The sequence below is a fragment of the Petromyzon marinus genome, chromosome 2, assembly GCF_048934315.1.
Source record: "Petromyzon marinus isolate PM22_M1 ecotype Great Lakes invasive population chromosome 2, UKy_Petmar_22M1.pri1.0, whole genome shotgun sequence".
Classification (NCBI taxonomy): Eukaryota; Metazoa; Chordata; class Hyperoartia; order Petromyzontiformes; family Petromyzontidae; genus Petromyzon; species Petromyzon marinus.
This window is the reverse complement of record NC_133668.1, coordinates 23213332-23233234: the sequence shown is the minus strand read 5'-3', so window position 1 is coordinate 23233234 and position 19903 is coordinate 23213332. Positions and strand designations below refer to the sequence as shown.

General features: G+C 43.7%; 1 protein-coding gene across 2 annotated transcripts in view; it reads left to right on the top strand.

Annotated features, from left to right (window-relative positions):
- LOC116944863 (BMP and activin membrane-bound inhibitor homolog) overlaps positions 1-19669 on the top strand; it is a 34843-nt gene extending 15174 nt beyond the window's left edge. The window contains exons 2-3 of one of the 2 annotated variants that reach the window (XM_032958713.2): positions 7720-8013; positions 12131-19669. In XM_032958713.2, coding sequence (XP_032814604.1) covers positions 7720-8013; positions 12131-12633 — 797 coding nt within the window. In that variant the 3' untranslated portion in view covers positions 12634-19669. Of the gene's footprint in view, positions 1-7719; positions 8014-12127 lie in introns of both variants that reach the window. The other variant, XM_032958703.2, reaches the window with a different exon arrangement.
- The last annotated feature ends 234 nt before the right edge of the window (positions 19670-19903 follow it).

Here is a 19903-nt window from a genome sequence, read left to right as displayed (position 1 = left end):
CCAGAGTATTTTCTTCACATTGCCACCGAGACCAGTCATTATCTTCACTGTTTGCCCTCCCCACAAAGACTTTTCCAAAACTTTAGCTCGATTCTTTACTTGCTCTCAGTTCTCCAAAACTGCATTTGCCTCCAAGTACTTTTTCTTAATAGAGACGTATGTATGTTGAACTTCTTTCGCACCATACATAGCCAACCGTGCTATTCACAGGTGAAGTGGAAGGACAATAAACTAAACACTAAAAGCAGTTGTAAAGAAATGCATTTTAAATCTATATTTAAAAGTTAATAGTCCCAGTGGCTTCCTAATATCAGAAGAAAGAGCGTTCCAGACGGCTGAAGAAGCGCATCTGAAAGCGCGCAATGGAGTAACCATCATTGTTCAATGGTTTGTCAAAATGTTCAGTTATTTGCAAGTTGTGTAACCAGGATACTTTTTAGATGGGTGGACAAACATGTGAGTTGGGTGGAGTATAGTACAATATCATTATTGTTTGTTATGCCTGGCCTGGGTGATGCTGTGGCAGTGCACGTCTCCCAATTGAAAGGTCAAGAGTTCAAATCTCGGGTTGGTATTGACTTGACTCATCATCCTAGGGTTGGTTGATATAATGAACAGCACTTTGTAGAATGTGTAAAAGTGGTTGGTATATAAATAGCTTGGCCCCTGCCATAAGATTGTTTAATTTTCACCACTGGGTCAGGACTGCCAACAAACGTGAGTACTGCCAAAAGATTGAGTATGGGGACACTTTAGACTTTGCGTTTGATGATTATGATTAATGTAATACTTCAAGTATTATTGGAAGAACCTTTCAGCGGGACATAAACTTCACACTGCTCACCAACCAACATATTCTTTGGTGACAAAATATTCAAGTAGAACTGTGACGAAAAATGGTTTGCTTTAGCCATTAGTGTGGATAGATGGCAGTTACGCCTCTGCACATACAGACTAAAAGATTGCTAATGGCCCATGCCATGCTGGTCTCGGCTTCCGATGAAAAAAGGGTGGGGATCTTTTAGTAGCAAATCACACGACAGAAGAAACAGGCTCTTAGTGGGAGCATGTCAGAGTTCGCTGTGCCATTTCCTGGGTTACTGAGAAGCCCTGCATTCAGTGAAAAAAACACTTATCCAGGGAAGGCCTGGATTGCATTATCTACTGGCTTTCAGAGTTGTCTCTCTCTCTCTCTCTCTTGAGTGGCATTCCACCCTATGAAAATTACATTTTATGGAAGAAAAAAAACATATCTTGAAAGAATTAGAACAGTGACTGGTTTATACTCGTATTTGTTCAAGAAGTGGCCCAACACCCAAATGCAAGTTGCCCCTGAAAGAATCTTAAAATTTGTAAGGCTTTTCTGTATAGGAAAAGGATTACTGACTTGTTCTTTTTACATAAAGGGTATTACTGTACATTAATAAGAGGTGAGAGACCATTGATCGTAGAACGATTCACCAGGCCTTGTTTATTTACAATATCCTTAGTGGTAATTCGGCAGAATATTTGTTGGATCTGTTGACACGACGGGAGGGCAGACCTAACCTGAGGATTTCATCATTCCTTATGTTGAACGTTCCTAGATATTAAACAAGTTTTGGTGAAAGAGCGTTTTCGGTGGCTGCCCCTCGTCTCTGGAAGAATAATGCCACAAAACTTTGTCTGCAGTCATTGCTACTTTCAAGTGAATTATTGTCTAGCTGCCAATGTATAAAGAATTCGACGAGGTAGAAATATCATTTGCCTGTGCATGCTTTACACGACATTTTTTATGGATGCTGTTTTTTTTATTCCCACTATAATGCTATGTTTGAGGCTATATAATTACTATGGCAGATTTAAATTAGTATTTGTTAGAGATACAGCATGATATTTGATGATATATTTAACTTAATTTTTATTAGCGATCATGATTTGCTAGCTATTTTTTTTCCTCTTATCTGCTATTGTTTATTATTGATTTATTTTATTGTGACATGTTGTGTTTGTCGGGGGAAGCGGTGGTGTTGTTTTTGTTGATAAAACCCGATTTAAGAGCTTCTTGGCTCATGGGGTACTTCAGAAATAAACTGAACTGAACATTGAGATAAATGCATCTTGCAAAGGGAACCAAAGGATAAGATACATGGATATCAATTTCTGGTAAAAAAATATTCAGTTGAAAAAACTAAATCGCTCATGTAAATGTCAGGAGAGTGATTAGTTAAAATAATAAAGTAAAACACACAAAAAATCACTGTAAAAATTACATGCCTAGGAATTTGAACTAATATATAATTTAGGCTTAAAACTTTCGTGACTGCAGGAATTCATATCCTTGGTTCTTTCGGTGAAGTCACGTAGATAGAAAGCAAAAATCTAAATCTCCACCTGATGAAGACCGCTTGTGTTGCGATCGAAACGTCGTGGGTTTTTGTTGCTTTTTATTTTGATGTTTGTTTTCTGTCTACGTGACTTTACCGAAAGAACCAAGAATACTAATATATAATGTTATTAATTAATTGTATTACATTTATTATTTGGAATGACTCCTGCAGTTGCAAGAATGTTGAGTTTCTCAAACATTTACTGTGGTGATTGCTTTTCCAAAGCGAATGTGTTGTTTTTTTGGACATTCACCAATCCAGTTATTGCTATAATAACGCCATATTGTCATGTCTTCCGAGTTTTGTGGCCTCAAAACCGACCCCTATCATCAACAAAACATAATGAGAGTGCAATGTGTAGGTTATATAAGATAGATCTGTCGATGATATTAAAACCAATATCTATTACTACATGTCATTTTTCTCTGCTCCAGCAGACCCACCTCTCTCTCTCTGTCCCCCCCCCCCCTCTCTCTCTATTTAAGGCCTCGACACAAAGGCATTGGGTCTCTGTGTCTATGTTGTGTCTCTCTCTGTGTGTCTCTGTGTTGTGTGTCTGTCTGTGTGTCTCCGTGTCTGTGTTTTTTTCTCTCTCTCAAATTTAGTTCTACCTGATGACGGTTGCTTGTGTTGCAATCGAAAAGTCGTATTCTATTATTTAAGTTACTTTCTTTCTACGTGACTTTACCGAAAAAACCAAAGAGTAATTCCTGCAGTCACGAAAGCTTCAAATCAAGTTTTAGGACAACAAGAGGTTACCTTATTTTGTTTTTTTTAATTGCATTCCTCGCTTGTAGGCAATCAATAATTAATATTTGAGCAAACAGGCAGACTTGATACACTTCGTTTCCTGTTATTGGGTTCCTTATATATGTGCGTTTATTCACCAGCATTGGTTCTCATAAGCCTGACTGCCAATGAGCCTGGATGTCATAACTAGTCTGCTTGTATTGGACCAATGCTGCTGAAATTATGCACGCCCAGAAAGCTGTCGGGCTAATGGGAGGCCGACATACTGTGCAAAATACACGATTTTTTGTTATGTGGACAGACAGATCTATGAACGAGACATTGCTTATCTATGCTGTGGTTTTTATCATCTCAGAATTTGCCCCTCTAATATTATTCCGACCATGTTCCCGTTTGCTTCATATTCTCCTCTTACTTGCAGCAGAGAAACATCGATCTACTCACACATGCAGACACGGCGTGTTTCCTTGTTTTCTGTGGACTGTATTCTCGCCGAGACTTTAGATCCATACCTCTTGCTTTCTTTCCATCCCTCACTGCTTCTCATCCATATCTCTTCCTCAATCACTCTCTCTCTCCTCCTTAACCTCGCCTTCCTTTCAGCAAATCGATTGAAAGTGTCCATTGGCGCTAAATATTTTTTTCACGAGCGTAACGTTAATCTCACATGAAAAGGAGGAAGCATGCAATCATTAGTTTTTCTTTTTTTTCAAATCACAAACGGTTTCTAAATAAACGTACACCCTAATTTCACGTAACACTATACCTTCGAAGTAATCGAATCTTATTGAACACAAGCAAAAGGAATGCAATGTTGCGCTGTTACAGGGCACTGCTGGATTGTTTTCTGTTTGTTTCAGTGTCAAGCTGGGAGTTATTATGGTATTTGCTTTTCTTTGCGTAAACGTTTATGTTCTGGAGTGTGGTGATCGTAGGGTTCTCGCAGGTGGCAAGCTTTGCGCGCCAAACAGTGAGTCATACATTCAACGAAAGCCTTACACTGAGACACACGGAGGCCAAAAAAAGAAATCTATTTTTTATTTTACCTCGTAAGGCCCACTGAGCTATATAGGTATTTATCAGAAGCGACCTGACCACAAATGATAGCTCAACGGAGTGGATAATCACGCGGAAATGTATTGCAGCCATACACTCTAAAAGCATGTTTGTAAATGTGGAGGGAAAACTGCAGGACCCGGAGAAAAATCCACGCGACCACGGAGAGAACATGCAAACTCCAAATGTACAGGTGTCAGGGTCTGGATCGAACTCACGACCTCCTGTATACGAGGCGAGGGAGTTAACATATCGAATTAAATACCAATTGAAATACCAAATGCCAATTAATGCACAATCATTGTATCACAACGTTCGGCAGTAACCTTCTGTCAGACCAAATGAATTAGAAGTTTCATGTCATTACTATGCGTATACAAAACATCTGTTGAAATTGTCCATTGTTAATTATTGGAACTTAGTTTAAGTAAACGTTGGTGTTGCAATATAACATTTTACAACACATTTTATCATTACAAATTTTATTTTGACAGTTTTTATTTGACATAGCTGAAGTTTGCCTAACAAACGTTGAATGTTTATGTGTCCCATATTTCTCTACACCTTGGGCATGTATTATATATTTAATTCACAATTATATAGCAATGTGTGAACATTTTACTTGGACAATTCTTGCTCTGGAATGCTAAATTCATTGGTCACACTCAATCACTCAAAATTCATTGGTCACACTCAATCACTCACCCGTGTGTCATTGTTTATGGTTTTTGGCTGGAGAGTGTGAAATTATGACGTGTGCACTGCTTTCACGAGCCAAAATAGCCAAGCTGTGTTAAGGGACATTTACAGAAAGAAGCTTGCAAACATTTTTTTGTGTTTGTGTGTTTTCGTGAAAGTATACCTAAGTGTGCAAGAATGTTGAAACATTTCAAAAATAATTTGGTTTGCTCAGCGAGGTCACAAATTACTGCTGTGAAAACTCGGTTATTGTAAATCTTGGAGCACATTCTTTTTCAGTCCCAACACCAATAGCATGTTTATTAAATGCACATTGAGAAAGGTGCTGCCATCACGGTGCACTGTTCAGCACACTTGGACCTGACATCTACAGGTCGCCGGTTTGATTCGATCTCCCAGCACATTCGAGCACTATTGAGTTGTAACGTAGCCATCACGGTGGCGTGTAGCATACTATCGCCAAGGCTCAATGATTGCAACTCACTACTCAAGAGGACGTCTGGCAAAAAACATTACCAAGGTCCAGCGTGTATAAAATCCCTTGGCGCATGTCGTGACGGGTACTGCAAAATCCGATCATGTCCGTCCAGTACTCATTACACACACAGAGTGCTTGCCACAAATGAACCACAATACCTTGGTGATCTCGTCAAGGAGCATAAACCATCACACGGACTCCCGTCATCCTCGCAGCGGCTTTTGGTTCACCATCGAACAAAGACGGTTACTGCATCGCGCTTTCAGAAGCACTTCTGCGGCCGTCTGGAACGCTCTTCCTTCCAATATTAGGAAGCCACTGAAGCTATGCACTTTTAAATCATATATATTGAAAACTAATTTATTTAGAACTGCTTTTTGTGTTTAGTTTGTTGTCCTTCCCCCATATCTCCGATTAGCACTAGTGGCTACGCACGGTGGACAGAAGGTCAACATACAGTACATACGAAACAATGGGAAGGTCTCCTTAAAATCCACCCCCCCCCCCCACTGCCAACCCACCAGTAAACATGAATACTCCAGTTTTGCGATGAGCAGGTCACTTCTGGTGGCGTAAAGTGTGGGTAATCCTCTTCCTAGATGTCTGGCACATCGTTGAAGAGTAGGCCAAACTACCTTCAATCGAGGACTCCTCTGGAGCTACATCCAGTGCAGGCCCTTCTGACACACCTTTCCCATTGAGTGAAGCACTCTCTCTTCTACACAGCGAACACAAGCAGTCTACTGTGTGGCAGAGGATAACCTCTTAAATGGCATTGGGCCAAGGAGTTATGCCTCGGAGTAGAAAACATATAACAGCAAATACATTATTTTAGAAGCCAACAGTGGTTGTCCTGATAAAGGACTGGACCCTGCCATAATAATGTGGAATTTCCACTACTTTTAGCCACCAAAAAATACGTGCTCTGACCAAAGCTTATTAAGGGCAAGCTGACCGCACATGCTGCATAGAATGTCTGGTGAATGAAAACTTAGCACTCGAGGGAGTTGAAAAATAGTCAAATGATCGCCCTGCCAGTCAAACTCCATGACTTCAACAGCTCTCTCATGCGTTGCGGGTTGTACTTGCATGTTTTTCGGGCCTGACGTTTCAACGCTCCAGGTGTTGGGAGCTTCTTCAAGAATGTAATTGACCAGCTCGTATTTTCCCTCAATTATACAGCATTGTGAGCTGCTGCTGCTTTCTGCTGCTGATTTCTGCTGCTGATTTCTGCTGTAGGCTGGATGACGTTATTTATTTACTTCATCTTGGAGGAAACTGCTGTATCCAGAGAAACCCAAAAATGTATCTGAGAGCTATGCAGCACAACTACAAAAACCTACATATATGAACTTTCAACAGTTTATCCAGCTCAAGTATTGGCGAGCCTCCACCTCCTCCTTCGTATGGCTGATGTAGAGACGAAGAGCAACAACTATTATGCATGATGTGGTTGAGCCAGATGATTGCGTCTGGAATTAGCGGAGTGTATCTCTGTGACGATGCCTCCTTCCTATTTGTGAATCAGCCATTGAGTCATGATTTGATACAAGGATCTGTTCTGTGCGACCACAGTCACCACACACTGAGCAAAGAGTTGTTTTATTTTCCATTTGCTCCTGGCATTGTTTGTGTTGATGCGGTTTAGGTTTGCCCAAGTGCTGGTGATGATATGGATGGTAATTAAGATGATCAACTGCACAAAACAAATACAACTTTTTATTTTACCAGAGCTATGTAGCTATTTTTTCAGAGGCGACCTGGCCACAAATGATAGCTCAACAAAGTGGCTTATCAATTTATAGCAGCCAAATAATCTAAACGCTTTTTTGTAAATGTGGAGGGGAAAAACTGGAGGACCCGGAGAAAAATCCACACGACCTTGGGAGAACATTCAAACTACAAATATACATTCCTTTATCAAGGGGTGCCTCTGCGGATGTGTATGCTTTAACTTTTAACATAGCTATTTCTGTGACCAGTCACAAGCTAATCATTCAGCCATTTCAATGCTAAATTATATGCTAATTCCTTTGTCAAGGCGCTTTGTTCCTCTCACACAGCTTAAAGGCCGTGATCTGAACGTGGCTCTTTCACTCCAGCGCTGTCCTACCAGACAGTCTCGTCCCTTCACCTGATGAAGGCCGCTTGTGTTGTGGCCGAAACGTCGTGAGAATATTATTGTTATTTTATTTTATCAATTTATTATTTTATTCTCATTCTACGTGACTTTACCAAAAGAACCAAAGAATACAAATATACAATAGGAGTCAGGGTCCGGATGGAACCCACGACTTCCTTTATGCTGGGCGATGGAGATAATATCTCGCCACCATGATGCTGACACTGATACCACTGTGCATGCAGGCGAGATCCGCTGCTACTGCGACGCGGCGCACTGCGTGCCCACGGGCTACATGTGCAAGTCAGAGATGTCCGTGTGCTTCCGTCGCCTGTTGGAGCCCACGGACCCGCGCTCGCCGCTCGCGCACGGCTGCATCGAGGCCCTGTCGCCCTCGCCGCCGCACCCGTGCCACGCGCCGCGCCCCCGCAACCACACGGGCCGCTGGCCGGTCGTGCGCTGCTGCCAGGACGACATGTGCAACTACAACGCGCTGAGCGACCGGCTGCCTGCACTGCCGGCTCGTGCAGACAGCTCCGGTGAGAACTGCACCATTGTTGGTGCGAAATAAGTTCAACATACAGTGAGGGGAAAAAAGTATTTGATCCCCTGCTGATTTTGTACGTTTGCCCACTGACAAAGAAATGATCAGTCTATAATTTTAATGGTTGGTTTATTTGGACAGTGAGAGACAGAATAACAACAACAAAATCCAGAAAAACGCATGTCAAAAATGTTATAAATTGATTTGCATTTTAATGAGGGAAATAAGTATTTGACCCCTCTGCAAAACATGACTTAGTACTTGGTGGCAAAACCCTTGTTGGCAATCACAGAGGTCAGACGTTTCTTGTAGTTGGTCACCAGGTTTACACACATCTCAGGAGGGATTTTGTCCCACTCTTTGCAGATCTTCTACAAGTCATTAAGGTTTCGAGGATGACGTTTGGCAACTCGAACCTTCAGCTCCCTCCAGAGATTTTCTATGGGATTAAGGTCTGGAGACTGGCTAGGCCACTCCAGGACCTTAATGTGCTTCTTCTTGAGCCACTCCTTTGTTGCCTTGGCCGTGTGTTTTGGGTCATTGTCATGCTGGAATACCCATCCACGACCCATTTTCAATGCCCTGGCTGAGGGAAGGTTCTCACCCAAGATTTGATGGTACATGGCCCCGTCCATCGTCCCTTTGATGCGGTGAAGTTGTCCTGTCCCCTTAGCAGAAAAACACCCCCGAAGCATAATGTTTCCACTTCCATGTTTGACGGTGGGGATGGTTTTCTTGGGGTCATAGGCAGCATTCCTCCTCCAAACACGGCGAGTTGAGTTGATGCCAAAGAGCTCCATTTTGGTCTCATCTGACCACAACACTTTCACCCAGTTGTCCTCTGAATCATTCAGATGTTCATTGGCAAACTTCAGACGGGCATGTATATGTGCTTTCTTGAGCAGGGGGACCTTGCGGGCGCTGCAGGATTTCAGTCCTTCACGGCGTAGTGTTACCAATTGTTTTCTTGTTGACTATGGTCCCAGCTGCCTTGAGATCATTGACAAGATCTTCCCGTGTAGTTCTGGACTGATTCCTCACCGTTCTCATGATCATTGCAACTCCACGAGGTGAGATCTTGCATGGAGCCCCAGGCCGAGGGAGATTGACAGTTGTTTTGTGTTTCTTCCATTTGCGAATAATCGCACCAACTGTTGTCACCTTCTCACCAAGCTGCTTGGCAATGGTCTTGTAGCCCATTCCAGCATCGTGTAGGTCTACAATCTTGTCCCTGACATCCTTGGAGAGCTCTTTGGTCTTGGCCATGGTGGAGAGTTTGGAATCTGATTGATTGATTGCTTCTGTGGAAAGGTTCTGTAATACAGGTAACAAGCTGAGATTAGGAGCACTCCCTTTAAGAGTGTGCTCCTAATCTCAGCTCGTTACCTGTATAAAAGACACCTGGGAGCCAGAAATCTTTCTGATTGAGAGGGGGTCAAATACTTATTTCCCTCATTAAAATGCAAGTCAATTTATAACATTTTTGACATGCGTTTTTCTGGATTTTTTTGTTGTTATTCTGTCTCTCACTGTTCAAATAAACCTACCATTAAAATTATAGACTGATCATTTCTTTGTCAGTGGGCAAACGTACAAAATCAGCAGGGGATCAAATACTTTTTTTCCCTCACTGTACATACATAGAGATCACCCCCCCCCTCCCCCGCACCTCATGCTTCCCCTATAGGGTTATCCGAGTTAAGGAATAAGACACCAGGGATGTTGAGTTTATTTAAACACATGGCATCGATAGGTTCTAAATCTAAAACCTTGGTAATAATCGTTGTACTTTCCATTGTAGCTATGCTATTGGTGTCAATTCCCATACATGCCCTCTGTGTGTACCTGAATTGGTTGTTCAATATACATGCTTTTGGAGAGAAAAAAACGTTTAGATCGTCAACAATATTCATTTGCTCCCGAGTTGACTGGCCATAAATGTCATAATACAGTATTTGGTTGTTACATTCACGTATTCCAACTCGGACCAAAGCACCGACATTTTTGGCTGAATTGCTACACGACAAACACTGCTGATAGGGAATATATGGGCACGTCATTGATCGTTGAATGAGAGAGGATGATTGAAGTGATTCAGATGTAGTTCTGTGATGTCATCTTCCAAGGCTGGTCCCCGACTCAATTTGTAAAACTGCTTGCTCTGAGAGTTCTGGAATATTCTTCATTTGTCACTTCACAAATTAGGTTGTAGTTGATGATAAAATGACGTGGGCAAAGTCCAGAAAAGGGTTGCTGCTATGAAATTCGAGTGTTGTTTGTAAGTGCCATGTGCTGCCTTCTTGGAGTTTACATGTGTCTACTGTGCAGCAACTGCAGGTAGAGAGGTGTGGTGACATCAATGGCTCTGGCTATGATATCAATCTTCTTTCAATCTTGATTTTGCTCCTAATATTCAAAAGCACCTTTCGTACAACAACAAAAAGTGCATTTACACTGCAAGTTGTGAAACAAATGTTGATGAGCAATCAAATGGTTGGTACCGTTTGGTGTCTCGCAGCATTGGCTTTAGCCAAGGTGACTTCTTGATCTAAAAAAAAACAACTTTATTAAACTACTGTTTGTTTTATGTACAAATGTAATGTTATAATTAATCTGCTTGTTTTATTGATTTTAATAGCAAATTATATATATGAACCTTATGTCGGTACCCCGGGGTACCATAGTACCCTGGCTCTCGCATAATGTCCGTGATGCAGTCATTTTTAGTCTGTTGATGGTCGACGATGCGGCAATCGACTCATCTCGACGAGCTGTACACGATGCACTACCACGGTGCATTACGAGCGTCTTTGCTGCATTTCGACATCGCGGAGTAGCACTGATTTCGGATTGATTGGTTACCCTAGTCGCGGAGTTAAGTACACCCCTGGAAAAAAATAGTGTCCCAGAAATAAAATATTTCATTGCCTCGGCCATTTTGTATTATTTGCTATCCCGGGGTACCACCATAAGGATCATATATTTAAAAAAAACTGTTCTTAAAAGACAATGTTCATGTTCTTTGTGCTGGTAGACCTGACAAATGTGGAAAACAACTTCGTCTGACATGCTACGTAACTTGGCAATGTTATTATTATTGTTAATTATCATCGCTGCTAAAACAATGACCTACGGCATAGTAGCTTCCCAGATCAGTTTCATTCACGGTGTAGCAGCTTCAATGTAAAGGGTTAAAAATTCATCGGCAGGATGCTTGGACAAGTCGGGGAAGTCATTCTTAAAAACCCCCAAAGGTTAATGGCTCTTGTCTCCTGTGACCTTGCTGGTAATGGAGGGAGAGTAATGTGTGGTTAGCTGAGCCCCTGCATTCCGCGTGTGTATGGGTGCTCATGTGTGTGCGTTTGCGTGCATTTGTGGGTGTGTGAGTGCATCAGTGCCATGATAGTTAGAACCCTGCTATGACCCCATTGACCGAGGTTCATACGATATGCACCTGAACCTGGTCTGTGTGTCTTGTGGGTTAGCTCAGACTAAGATTCATATCTAGTTTGGTATTACATTGCAGAAACCGCCCTCCCGCATAATTATATTGTGCCCCTCAACAGCATTTGTTGCAATAATGTAAAGAGACTATAGGCTGCTAATGTGCATGCCCGTATTGATGTTTGGATGTATTTGAGTTCATCCTGGGTGCAGAGAGACTTAGAGGTCACTGCAGTGACTGTAGTTGATAATGTGACATCCAAAAAAAGACCACAAACTTGACGAAGCAATTATTGTTGCATTAACAACATGGTCTATATGAAACACAAGTTGGTTGGCTTTCAAGATTTATATTATAAAGTTATATTATAAAATATAACCATGTAGCCAAACGCAAGCACACTGCTTTGGGAGCAATTCCATGTGCTTATATTCAAAGTGTGCTTGTATCAGAATCTATCCTTTGCCTTCCCCTCCCCCATCAGTGTGATATAGGAAGTGTTGCTTATATCAGAACTGCGCTTGCGAAACATGCACCATCTCTAGCTTTTCCCACAATATTGGGGCCCACGTGTGCGTCCGCTATTCTCACTCCGCCTCCTCCCTTCCTGCTGCCCCCCCCGCCTTGCCCCCTACCCCCCCCCCCCTCACTGGTGTTCCTGCAGCAGCAGAGCACGCGCCGCGGGCCGCGGGCGGTCCCGGCCGCGGCGCCGGAGGCCTCCCCGCGGCGTGGCCCCCGGCGGACGCGGCCGGCTCGCGCGAGCTCTGGTTCCGCGCCGCCGTCATCGCGGTGCCCGTGGCGGGCGCCCTGGCACTCGCCCTGCTCGTGGTGCTCGCCCTGCGCATGCTGCGCAGCGAGTCGCGCTGCCGCCGGCGCGACGCCGGCGTCCGGCGGCGCCTCCCGTGCGGCTGGCCCCACCGCGAGCGGCCCGGGGAAGGCCGCCGCCGCCGCCGCTGCTGCCCGGCGTGCGAGCGGCTGGGGTGCGTCCGCCCAGTGCGCAGGCCTCCCCCGGCGTGGCCTTCGCTGACGCCCTCCTGGGGCCACGTCCACGGCGGGCAGAAGACGGATGGCGGCGCGGGCGGCGTGAGCTGCGTTCGCAAGCCGATGCCGTGGTCCCTTGGACGCTGGGGCTCGTCTGGCAGCGCCACCGAGAAGGTTGCGTTTGTTTGAGGCACAGCCCGGAGAGGGGGTGGCGGGGGGGGGGGGCTGCTGCTGCTGCTGCTCCTGCTGCGTTGGCTGCTGTGGCCTCAGACAGTGGGAGATGCCGTTGGTGTTGTTATCCAATTGTACACAAGTTTAAAGAGCACATCGTTTGACCGTCGTTAAAATTGCCTTGTTTTTCAGTAGAGCATGGTTATGTATCGTTCACTTTTTTTTGTGTAAGCCTGATCTTGTTGAAAACAGTTAAAAGAGAGATAAAGGGAAAAAAAAAACAAGAATAACTTACTGGCCTATTTGGAAGACTTGAGGGTAAGTCTTGTGAAATCTGTGGAGGAAGCCCTGAAGAGCCGGGCCACAGAGCTCCCGTGTGTGGACCGAGTCGTCACTTTGCTCCACAGACAATCTTCGCTCCTCGTGGTGACCTGACAGCCCAAGGGAATCACTGCTGATGAGGACCTGAAACTTTGTGAACTGCAGTGCACGTTCACGACAAATATACGTGTCTTTTTTTACGTATCTTTTTTTGTCTATGTTTATGTTTCAAGTTCATGTTTACTGTCTTGCAGAGCGGACTATGGCTGAAGCCACTTGGTAAAATACTGTAGAGTGTGTTTTTTTTTTCTTCCCACGTGTGGACGCATTAGTCTTCAAGAATGACGTCCTGGTAATTTCTATATATATAAAAAAAAAATAATACGTCAATGTTACGGTGCGTTTGGATGTTGTCCGTAAAGTTGGTTTGGGTTTGCGTGTCATTTTTAAATAATATATTTTCCCTGTTGAACAGAACACTTGTGGTTTGTCTTATTAACGTGCGATATTATTTAATGTGTTCACGATACTTCTGGCAATGTCATTGGACTATTTTTTTTTACAGAACACCTCCAGCAGAACTTTCAACCCATATGACAAGTAATGTTAATAACCCTTTCCCAATTGGGACGATGTACGTCATCCGTTTTTCTTTTGATTCTGTTCCGATGATGTACATGCGCATATTTTTTTCTGTTATATGCATGCATTTTATTATTGCCTGGAGCCATTCCATATTAAGTGTGGTTATTAAGTTAGCGCTTTTGTGCACACACGTACGTGTCCGTCATCACAACGGAATCGGAAGGAAAACTTTATCGGTACGTCTTCAAGTCTTCAAGTCGGAAGACGTACCGAGGCTCCCTCAAGGCCATGCGGGGGGAGGGGGGGGTGTGGGACAGTTTGGCGGCAGCTATCAGAGTGCGGTCGTGCTACTACAGTTCTCTGCAGTTAGTACAATGTCTTTAAAAACAACGGCGCTCTGCCTTTCTAAATAAAATTCATGCTAACTGCTTGTGCATTCCGAGATTCAGTGGTGAACGGAACCTACCTTGCAACTTGCGGAAGTCTTTGAGTGGGAAAGGGTTAATGTCATGAAGCATTGAAAGTACTTTCTTACGATTTATTCATGAGGGTAAGGCATGCAATAAATAAAACGGTGCAAACGCTTTCCTGATAACCGCTAGACATGGAATGTGGTAGATCAGTTATTTCTTCAGGTTGAAAACTACTCTTACATATGTATTTGTTTATCTGTGATCCCACATATCGGATGTGCATATTTCTTTTATAATATGCAGGAATGTTTATATGGCTGTGGCCATTCCATATTAAGTGTGGTTATGAAGTTAGTGGTTTTGTGCGCAAATTTTTATTAAAGCTCCATCCAGTTTTGCAGTTCCATGTACCTCTCTCGGCTACAGATTCCTTGAGATAAAAGTTTAATACTGTTTATATTTACCACACGGCTACCATTAGCACAGTATTTACAATGTTAAAAGTAGCTGTGCTGTTTTTGTCGAACCAAGGCAGGGAAAAATAACATTTTTCAATGCACGTTCTGTCCCCACGAGGGTTTGATATGCGGGATGGCCTTTTAAACCCGCAAACAACATTGAGACAATTCATAGGAGGATCTCGCAATCTGCAAGGCTCGATGAGAACGAGAACAATGGAGAAATGTATTTGTTTAAAGGGAGATTACGCACCTACAAAAATGACCTTTTAGGCGGTTTAGTTTTGTGTCACAAAGGCTAAGCGGTGAGCGCAATTCGCGTACGTACGTACGTTGAACTTCTTTCCCACCATATGTAGCCGAACGTGCTAATCAGAGCTACGGGAAACCGGAGAGCAGCAGTTTTTGTTTTTTGTCCAGGCGACGTGCGGAGTCTGCTTGGCCTGCCGCCTTCGGCCCGTTCCTGCGGCCCTCACGAAAAACAGCGTCACGCAGCGGACGACGCAGCCCCAGCTCCTATTATACAAAAAAAATAATTCCCCTGTTTTCTTTACATTTTATCACGCGCAAAATTCCACACATTGTGAGCACCAATCCGTTGTGTTTTTTTTGTTTAAACGCCCGCTGTATATTTATTTCTTCTCGTGTTTGACAGCGTGTCCCCGTGGCAGTGTGGAAGCACGGGGAAGTGAAAGTCCACAAGTGGAAACCCAACTTGAAACCGGAGAGTTATGGGAAAGGGGTCAGGGTGAACAACAAGCCGGCCTCTCGTTTCTGACAACACAGGGAGCAGGACAGCATGGCGGAAGTGGCGAGGCAGCCAATAGAGTTCCTGCACTTAGCCCCCACTCACCTCTTCTCAAGAGGTGTGCTGGGTTTTGGGATATTTGTTTAAAATTCCAATCTCCCACGTAAAGTTATATGATGTTTTTCGTGTTGGTCTACAGCGTAGTTGCAGCTCGACTACGATTGATGCCTCCGACTCTACCATTCATGTCGCAGCAGGACGTGCGCTTTGTTAAATGGGTGGCGATAGTCGGCAATAGCCACGGGCTCCGCAAGCCATCATAGTGGTTGGTGAGCATGTAGACCATGATTGGACATCACGGCAATCGGTGTATGCAGCATGTGGGCTGTTTAGTACCGAGTCTCTGGGGCTGTGAAGAGCCATGTGAATAAGGTGGGTATCATGTTTGGGTGGCCCTTGGCCCACACGCCTCATTTGGCTGTGTTTGCAAACAAGCGGCACTAACCCCTCACCCTGCCTCCCTCAAGTCAAGTCATCAGATTAGAGGCCAAGGCATCCCATTCCCTCTCAGGCATGTCTAATGGTATTAACATAAGCTTTAGAGCCCTACTGTATAAAATGCCTGCAGTCGGGCAAGTGCTGACTTATTTGTCTCAAAGGTGGCATGCTTTCTACAGTGAGGGAAAAAAGTATTTGATCCCCTGCTGATTTTGTACGTTTGCCCACTGACAAAGAAATGATCATTCTATAAATTTAATGGTAGGTTTATTTGAACAGTGAGAGACAGAATAACAAAAAAATCCAGAAAACGCATGTCAAAAATGTTATAAATTTATTTGCATTTTAATGAGGGAAATAAGTATTTGACCCCCTCTCAATCAGAAAGATTTCTGGCTCCCAGGTGTTTTTATCAGGTAACGAGCTGAGATTAGGAGCACACTCTTAAAGGGAGTGCTCCTAATCTCAGTTTGTTACCTGTATAAAAGACACCTGTCCACAGAAGCAATCAATCAGATTCCAAACTCTCCACCGTAGCCAAGTCCAAAGAGCTCTCCACGGATGTCAAGGACAAGATTGTAGACCTAAACAAGGCTGGAATGGGCTACAAGACCATTGCCATACAGCTTGGTGAGAAGGTGACAACAGTTGGTGCGATTATTCGCAAATGGAAGAAACACAAAATAACTCTCAATCTTCCTCGGCCTGGGGCTCCATGCAAGATCTCACCTCGTGGAGTTGCAATGAGAACGGTGAGGAATCAGCCCAGAACTACACGGGGGGATCTTGTCAATGATCTCAAGGCAGCTGGGACGATTGGTTACACACTACGCCGTGAAGGACTGAAATCCTGCAGCGCCCACAAGGTCCCCCTGCTCAAGAAAGCACATATACATGCCCGTCCGAAGTTTGCCAATGAACATCTGAATAATTCAGAGGACAACTGGGTGAAAGTGTTGTGGTCAGATGAGACCAAAATGGAGCTCTTTGGCATCAACTCAACTCGCCGTGTTTGGAGGAGGAGGAATGCTGCCTATGATCCCAAGAACACCATCCCCACCGTCAAACATGGAGGTGGAAACATTATGCTTTGGGGGTGTTTTTCTGCTACGGGCACAGGACAACTTCACCGTATCAATGGGACGATGGACGGGGCCATGTACCGTCAAATCTTGGGTGAGAACCTCCTTCCCTCAGCCAGGCCATTGAAAATGGGTCGTAAATGGTAATTCCAGCATGACAATGGCCCAAAACACACGGCCAAGGCAACAAAGGAGCGGCTCAAGAAGAAGCACATTAAGGTCCTGGAGTGGCCTAGCCAGTCTCCAGACCTTAATCCCATAGAAAATCTGTGGAGGGAGCTGAAGGTACGAGCTGCCAAACGTCAGCCTCGAAACCTTAATGACTTGGAGAAGATCTGCAAAGAGGAGTGGGACAAAATCCCTCCTGAGATGTGTGCAAACCTGGTGGCCAACTACAAGAAACGTCTGACCTCTGTGATTGCCAACAAGGGTTTTGCCACCAAGTACTTAGTCATGTTTTGCAGAGGGGTCAAATACTTATTTCCCTCATTAAAATGCAAATCAATTTATAACATTTTTGACATACTTTTTCTGGATTTTTTTGTTGTTATTCTGTCTCTCACTGTTCAAATAAACCTGCCATTAAAATTATAGAATGATCAATCCAGGCTGCAACTCAAGCAGCGTTTTAGATTGAGTACTCTGAAGAGACATTCCGCAACCATTTTATTACTAAATACCACGCAACAAAGGCATGCCGATTGCAAGCCATAGGTGTGTAATCCCCCCTCACTGTGACTCATACTACTCTTTTGGAGACTTTATAATTAGCTCTGCCCGTTCTGTAACAAGGGGTCATGGTAACTTCCATGAACGTGATCCAATATGAATACATATGAGAATAATGTACGTATTGCAATAAGGAACCTCGGCCTATATAAAACCAGCCAAATTGGAACTTCATTCGGCGCTTTCGTGACTGCAGGAATTACTCTTTGGTTATTTCGGTAAAGTCACGTAGAAATTAGAAAGAATAAAATTACATAATAGCATACGACGTTTCGATTGCAACACAAGAAATCATCATCAGATAGAGGAAACAACCGCAGATATATATACAGACCATAAGTAGAGGGAATTAACACAGATACACCAGGGGATACAGAGAGAGAGATGGAGGGGTATACTAAATCAAACAGGGTTTAGTAAAATTTGGAAACTATATAAAGCAACACAAACGGTCGGTTAAAACACAATTAACGCATGGTCTGGTTGATTACGCTATTTCAAAGATTGCTAAATTGTAAGTTAAGTGTGAAATTTAAGAGTGATAGAATACAGACCGCAAAGAGACTTACAATTTAGCAATCTTTGAAATAGCGTAATCAACCAGACCATGCGTAAATTGTGTTTTAACCGACCGTCTGTGTTGCTTTATATAGTTTCCAAATTTTGCTAAACCCTGTTTGATTTAGTGTACCCCTCCATCTCTCTCTGTATCCCCTGGTGTATCTGTGTTAATTCCCTCTACTTAAGGTCTGTATATATATCTGCGGTTATATGTTTCCTCTACCTGATGATGATTGCTTGTGTTGCAATCGAAACGTCGTATGCTATTATGTAATTTTATTCTTTCTTATTTCTACGTGACTTTACCAGCCAAATTTATCAAAGGGTTGCTCTTTGATCCATTTGCCCATTGGATGGCTCAGGAGATAATGCTATCATGAATTAAATACTCTTGAGGACAAATACATGTTTTGAAGCTACATAATCCATACATATGCATGCGTTTTCTTGAAACAGAGGCGGGGACTGATTAGATGATAGAGCTTTTCCATTAACAAGGCAAGATGCAGCCCTAATGGAGACAACCAGCCCTGCTGCTAACCAGCAGTGAGGTAAAACTACGTGTCTAGCATTTTAAATATATTTTTAGATTTTCCAACTCATGGTTTAAACATTCTAATATTTTTTTAAACTATCCATCTGGAAGGGAATGCAGTTTCACAGTGTACTGTGTGCATGGAACACGTCTGATTTTTTTTGAAAAATACTTTTATTTCCCCAATGTGAAAGTGATGCAAATGTCTAAATCAATTAGTTATTCATGATTAAAGTTCAATTACCAGCCATGCATAATATAATAATGGTGCTGATTATATAAGCTTTTAAATCATTCTAAGGTTTTGTCATGGTTGCATGAATATTTAAATGATGAGGACAAGGATTATGGCGACTGATATGCACGTATGTTGAACTTCCTTCGCACCGTTCGTGGCCAAGCGTGCAAATCAGATATGAAGGTCAGACTAATGGTGATTGTGAGGAAGACGATGACTGCGATGAACTTGAACATTGCGACAAAGACCATGAGAGCTAGATGGCAAGCCCTGCTGCAGTGGAGTTGCAGTGGCAGAGCCAGCGGCGCCAGCCCCTGACATAACGCAGGGGACACACGACCAGCACCCACCGGGTCTTGCTAACAAATGTGCCGCGGCTGCATGCTCTCCCAGCAGTCGCTCCGCGGAGCTCCAGGGCGGCTGCCACTCCACGTCGCCAATTTGCACGACCACGTCTGACGGCGGCGGAGCAGCTGGGGTCTGGTGACGAGAGGAGCGCTATTAAAACAGCGCCGCAGTAATCGGTTGGAGCAGCCTCTACCGCGCACAATTCCGTCTTTCCATGGGCTTCATTGAGTTCAAAAGAACTCACAAAGACCCAACGTAGAAGATCCCTGGTTGTGATCCTCCAGAAAGCTCATGGACCACCCTGAACCGCATCCGTACAAACCATGGCAGATGCGGATACCCGATGCACTAATGATACATTAAAAACTCTACAGTGTGCGACCGTGGTCAGCCAGAACAGACCATAACAGCATATAACTACGCAATGCCCAATCCACATACAAAGGAGACATCGGAGCGACACACTCGGCTGCTCCTGATGAGGTTATCTGGCTTGACCACCTGAATGTGAAAATATAGTTGTTGTTCTGCATCTACATCAGCTGTACGAAAGAATTTAGATGGGTTCCATGAAATGAAAGGAATTGTAATGAGATTTTTTGTTTTTGATCCGAGCCCGAGCCTAAACGCGAACAATCTGTGAGTTGGGTGTGGTGAAGACTAATAGTGCTGCAAAGGTTTTCTAGGGAAAGTAATCTTCCCTCTACCGATTCAGAACCAGAATCTGTATTCTGGATAAATCCGATGAGCTATAAAGCTCTTTTTCACAGAT